Source organism: Echeneis naucrates, chromosome 5 (assembly GCF_900963305.1).
Source record: "Echeneis naucrates chromosome 5, fEcheNa1.1, whole genome shotgun sequence".
Classification (NCBI taxonomy): domain Eukaryota; kingdom Metazoa; phylum Chordata; class Actinopteri; order Carangiformes; family Echeneidae; genus Echeneis; species Echeneis naucrates.
This window is the reverse complement of record NC_042515.1, coordinates 3,993,922-3,999,921: the sequence shown is the minus strand read 5'-3', so window position 1 is coordinate 3,999,921 and position 6,000 is coordinate 3,993,922. Positions and strand designations below refer to the sequence as shown.

Genomic DNA, 6,000 nt, shown 5'->3' with positions numbered 1-6,000 from the left:
CAGCATGAACCGGTCCGACCAGGCCAACAGGGCCGGTGCTCAGGTGTGTTCACCTGCAGCCCAAAGCCAGCCTGCCAGTCTGACGAAACTGAGAGCGTCAAACTTGAGCTCAGGTTTTTTTTTTGTTTTTTTTTTTTTGGGGGGGGGGGGCTCAGGTGAAAACATCCACATCCAGACAGTTCAAACACCCCCATATCCTGTCTGTGTTTCTGTGGAAGAGGAAGAAAAACGCATGATGAACAGGGAGGGGTGATGTTTCTAGAAGATTAAGGTGTTCTGGACCTGCAGCAGTTATTTCTCCCTCCTCTTTAGTGCCCCTCCAGCTGGTGGCGCCAGCAGTCGTGGGTCAAAATCACGTTCATAAACATAAAAAAAAAAAAAAAAAAAGATATGAGATTGATAAAACGATGCTGAGTTATGAATTCCCAGAGACACAAACTGAACTCTTCCTCCCTTTTTTTTTATTCATAATGCACATATTCAGTCATCCATAATAACAATAGAAGGTATCAATAAAAAGGGTGTAGTGTTTGTTCTGTCCACACTGTTGGACTGATTATTAACGGGTGTGGGTGGATTGCGCGCCTGTGGAGTCAATGAGATAGAGAGCTGGTGGGTGAGAGAGAGAGAGAGAGAGGAGGGAGGGAGGTGTGCTCCTCCAGCTCTCTGAGGAGACCGGGGGATCTCGCTCTGGCTCCTGGTCTAGTCGGACACTTTTGAGGAGCGTCGAGCACCGGAGAACTACACGACTGTTTCCAGCGCGGGGAGGGGGGGAGTTGGATTTTACGCGTTTTCCCTTCACGCAACGTCTCTACCCCAGACAGGTGACTGTGGACCGGTTCTGCTGGAGGGAGAGAGAGAGAGGGAGGGAGGGTGAAGCTGAGGGGGGGTTTGGTGCTGCTGCTGCTGCTGGTGCTGCTGCTGGTGAGGAGCCTGTCACAGACATCTCGGCTGCTTTTGAGCGGAGCGCAGTTATTCAGCCGGTGCGCCGCCGCAGCGCATTTTTCCTTCCGTCTTATCCCCCCCCCCCCCCCCCCCAGTTATTTTCATTTTTGTTTTATTTATTTATTTATTTATTTATTCATTCATTCATTCCCCAGGTTCGAGGAAACTATTAAACCCCAGTTTGGGTTATTTATCCGCAGGTGTTGTTCACATTGATTCATTATTTATTTCCGAAGTGTGACATCAGTGCCGAACGTGGGCTGGGTTATTCACTTCTCCAACAGACGGAATACCGGGAGAAACCTGCAGGAGTTCACCGGAGAGCTGCTTCTTCTTCTTTTTTATTTTTATTTGTATTTTTATGAACAGCGACTGACGCCGTCGTCTTTTTTTTTTTTTTCTTTTTTTTTTTTTTCGTTAATCTATTTTTTTTTATTTATTTGGAGGGTAATAAAAATAAAGAAATAATAAAAAAAATAATAATCCTGGAATGGGAGCTAAAGCAACAAGCGATCGTGGCTGCGTGCGGCGGCGGCGGCGGCAGCAGCAGCAGCAGCTCTGCGCACACTTACGAGGGAAAACGCGTTGGTGAATCAGGCGCCGAGGTTGGTTTGTATGTTTGTGCGTGCGCGCAGGAAAAAAATAAAAATAAGAAATCCACACGGGATCTACAGGGGCGTGAGAGCCCGACACCTGCCTCTGCTTTCGGCTGAGGACGGGGATGAACTCGGCTGCTGGATCTGGAAAACTATCCTAAAGTGCCTCGCAGCTTGCAGCGGTTCTACATTTTCCGCCTCCTCCTCCTCCTCCTCCTCCTCCGTGGCGGAGCTGCTTTGATTCAACTGTTCCTGGGGAGGGAGACGGAGCGGAATCATGGGCAGGCAGTCCAACAGCCTCCCCCCACTCAAAACGTGCTTTCCTTTCCGGGTGTTGTGGATGGTTCAAGCCTTCCTGGACCTGGCCGGCTCTCAGGAGATTTACGCGCCGCACTCGATCCGGGTGGAAGGCGACGTGACGCTGGGGGGGCTCTTCCCGGTGCACGCCAGGGGGGTCCCGGGGATGCCGTGCGGGGACATCAAGAAGGAAAACGGCATCCACCGGCTGGAGGCGATGATGTACGCCCTGGATCAGATCAACGGCGACGAGGAGCTGCTGCCCAACGTGACTCTGGGCGCCCGGATCCTGGACACCTGCTCCCGGGACACATACGCGCTGGAGCAGTCGCTGACTTTCGTGCAGGCGCTCATCCAGAAGGACACGTCGGACGTGAGGTGCACCAACGGGGAGCCGCCGGTGTTCGTCAAGCCCGAGAAAGTTGTCGGGGTCATCGGCGCGTCGGCCAGCTCGGTGTCCATCATGGTGGCCAACATACTGCGCCTCTTCCAGGTAGGCAGGGACCCGGACGGTGTCTCTGTCTCCGTGGGGGAGGGGGGAGGGGGGAGGGGGGGGGCAGCAGACACAGAGACGTGCGCCTCCACGCCGTCTTATGCAACTCCACATTTCACATGCAGGGGGTTCAGTGGAGTCAGCATCAGATACAGTCTGCATACAGTGGCACCACACACACACACACACACACACACACACACACACACCATCGTGTTGCCTGGCAGGTGGTTTTTGTGGAGGACCCTCTCACAGTTGTGTGATTGTGAGGTTGGGTCAAGTTGGCGCAGCAGGCATGCTGGCTGTCATGAATCCGGCAGGAGTGCACCACAATTCCAACAACTGCAAATCACACGTTTCTGCTGAAAGGGTCAGTGCTGTTATTGTGTGTGTGTGTGTGTGTGTGTGTGTGTGTGTGAGATGCACCTTGACAGTTGTCATCCTCTCACTGATGGCCAGTCAGACTTGCTCTTTGGGTGTTGTTGGTTTCACATCTTTCTTCAGTCCTGGTTCGTATTAGCAGTAGAGCTCCATCCCACTTAATGTGTTGAAACTTGCCATTGGTTGTGCTTTAATCTTTTTTTTTTGTTTGTTTGTTTGTTTTTTTTTTTTGTATGGACTTGTGAATATTGTCTTGTTGCATTTTGGCCAGTGTTTTTGCATTCATTTCAAGCTAGTGTGGTCTCGGTCTGGTTTTGTTGCTTGTATTTAACAACTTTTTTTTTTTTTTTTTTTTAATCTGCAAAAGACTTATCTAAGTAAATACAAACGGTGTTGCTGTGCATAATTTTCATTATTTTGGCTGAGCTGGACTTTCTTGAGGATGAAGATTGGATTAAATCGGGGTGACAGTGAGGACAGAGTGAGGAGAAGAGCCATCCGTGGCCAAATTGTGTGGAGGACAGAAAGTCACACAGTTGGTAAAGTGAGTGTGAGACATAAAGAGAAGAGAGAGAGAGAGACTCTTGTTGAATCTTTTTTTTTTTGGTTCCTTTTATTCAGCTTAAAGCCCCCAAAGCTCTGAATCGGACCCGTAATGAGAATTACTTCGACCTGAAACAGTCACGTCAGTCCCTCTCTGTAAAGCTCTGACTCTTTCTCATCTTTCTGTTACGTTAAACGGCTCCAGCAACATTAAAGAATCACTTTATTTGTTAGCAATTAACATACAGTGCCACGATTTAACAATGCTAGTTCCATTTTATATTGTTCGTTGCAGAGAAACACAGCAATGTTGAGCCCCCAAATTATTGGATTCACGACACAAGCTCCTCTTCATAGCCTCGAGATGAGGGGTTGATTTACTCCTGATGTCTCATATTTACGTAATTCTTCCAAATCTTCTGTATCATCTGGTGCTTGAGATGCCCTGACATGATTGCTCTAACTCTGAAATCACGACCCCCCCCCAACAATCAAATGAAATTCAGACCGCCTCCCTTCATTTTGTAGACTGTTTAAAATACTTTTTTTTTTTTGATTTCTCATCCACAGCTTAGAAACTTTTGTAAGCTTTGCAGAGCTTTGGCTTTCAGGCCCGCCTAACTCTCACCAGTGGAAAGCTGATTTTTGAAAAGAAGTTAATGTCCAGGAAGCTCCAGGATTTAATGGCGGCTAAGCTGTGGATGTTTTTAATAACAGCCACTGAAAGGCTCTTTCACACTGGAGGCTGGAAGGCTTTCTACTGTCCTAAGGTTCTTACAGCACAGTGCCAAGGCTCTGACTTTTTCTGGGTAAACCATGACCTTGAGTCAAACAGAGATGAACAGAATTGAATTTCATTTTCAGAGCACACTGGCCACTTGGTATTTATAACTAAAGAGTTCTTCACAAGTATGAAGAATTAATTGATTTACAGGATAATTTATCCACAAAGCTCGCTGAGTTTTCACCACGTCCTCCAACTTTGAGTTGATGTGTCTGGCACGGCAACAATGCTACTAGGTTGAGGAAAGAAGATGGCATTTAAAAGATATACTTCTAAATATTTTGATGTGACGTGTGCCAACCTGGAGTTTGGGTGTAAAGCAACTGTTCGACTTTTCTAGACCTCAAAAATCACCAGAAGGGGACATCGGAGCAGCGGTGTGTTTCCCAAACTTTTGAAAATGGCAACAGAAGTTGCACAGAGGGGTGAAAGGTGAAAGGAAGCCGCCGGAAACCCAGGAAGCCAAAGCTGCTTTCTCTTTTCCAGAAATGCAACACAGAGTGGAATAAAATGGGAGGGGTAATTATTTTCCCCTGTGATAGAAAAGTCATCTGTTCCACAGCTGTTCTCACTTCATTACACCCCTGATGTTCATAAATGGCCTAGTTGGCGTCGCAGGCAAACAACAAACACATTAAGGCTCCGCTCTCTGGATTCCCCTCACTTCCCCCCTCGACGGCTCCTAGGCCAAGTCAGAGCTAGAAAAAGGTTTTTCACAGTACATGCAACTGTAAAAGTGCGTACCTGTATGAAAATCAGACTCGAGTGAGGAAATCCTTCTTCCAGTCCTCTCGTTGTCAGAAAACTTTTCATGCTACAATTCACGTGGCCAAAAATGTCTCATGGAGTTATAAATGGAAGACTTATCAGAGCTGACAAAAGTAGAAGTTAATTTTAAACCATTGTGCAGTAAACAGTTGTCACGTTTTGTTGGACGTTTAGAAATCGATAATTTTTAATTTTTTTTTATAAAAATCGATGGCCGCTATCACAATGACCTGAGTCTCCGAGTCGCAGCACCGAGCGGCCAAAACATTACGTGGCCTCCGTGGATCTGGGCTGGTTTGTCCAGCTCGGCTCATAGATGGAAGGGAGCTCTGGGAAGTTTCAAGCCGAGCCAACACCTTGAACTTAATAACCACCGATATACATGTCACCAGTCAGTGGTCATAATGTTATGGTAGGGCGGGGTGAGGCTCTATGCGGGAAAAGAGAAACCGATCAGGTGTTTTGAGGCGGTGCTGATTATAAACCAAAACTTTATACAAGCATTTAAAGCACTCTGCGAAATTATAAAAAAGAGAGAAAATAATCTGCACATTAATTAAGAAATTTAAACCAGACGTGAGCTAACTTCCTGCTTCTCTTCGTGTTCACCATGTTTTTTTTTTTCCTTCCTCTCCCTCTCTCACTGGGCGTGTTTCATTAGGCCATAACACGGAGGCGACCCGGCGCAGGTGCACACCGGGGGGGGAGCTACAGGGTCATTAAACTCCCCCCCCGTCACTGCACATAATGGAGCGGACCTCCTGAGTTAGCCATAAATTGTAGTGAGCGTGAGAGCAAAATGGAACTGCTCACCATCCCTCTCCTGTTAAAAAAAAAAAAATAAATAAAATAAAAAAATAATAATAAAAAAGAAAACTGTGTCAACACGGTCACGGCAGCATTTAATGACTACAGGTCTTTTTAATCTAGAGGATAGGTATGGCTTCCAAACACCCTCCACGTATGAGCCAGCTCATTAGACTGGTGGGTGGGTGCGTGCGTGTGCTTTTGCTTTTATTTTTAAAGATAAATCACGATTGGATATGTTTTCTGGAGGTGGTAATGGGAGTTAATGGGCGGGATGTAAGCTACAGCTCATTAGGTACATACAGTGTATTCCGACTCCACCGTATGTGACAGCATTAATGTTGATAATGGGGCACTGGTGCTCGTAATAAGAGGAAAAACACGTG

General features: G+C 46.9%; 1 protein-coding gene across 1 annotated transcript in view; it reads left to right on the top strand.

The window, feature by feature from the left end:
- The first annotated feature begins 1,931 nt into the window (after positions 1–1,931).
- Positions 1,932–6,000, top strand: part of grm7 (glutamate metabotropic receptor 7) — a 205,661-nt gene continuing 201,592 nt past the window's right edge. Inside the window, exon 1 of the mRNA XM_029501966.1 lies at positions 1,932–2,331. Within this exon, the coding sequence (XP_029357826.1) occupies positions 2,005–2,331 (327 nt within the window). The 5' untranslated portion in view covers positions 1,932–2,004. The remainder of the gene's footprint in view (positions 2,332–6,000) is intronic.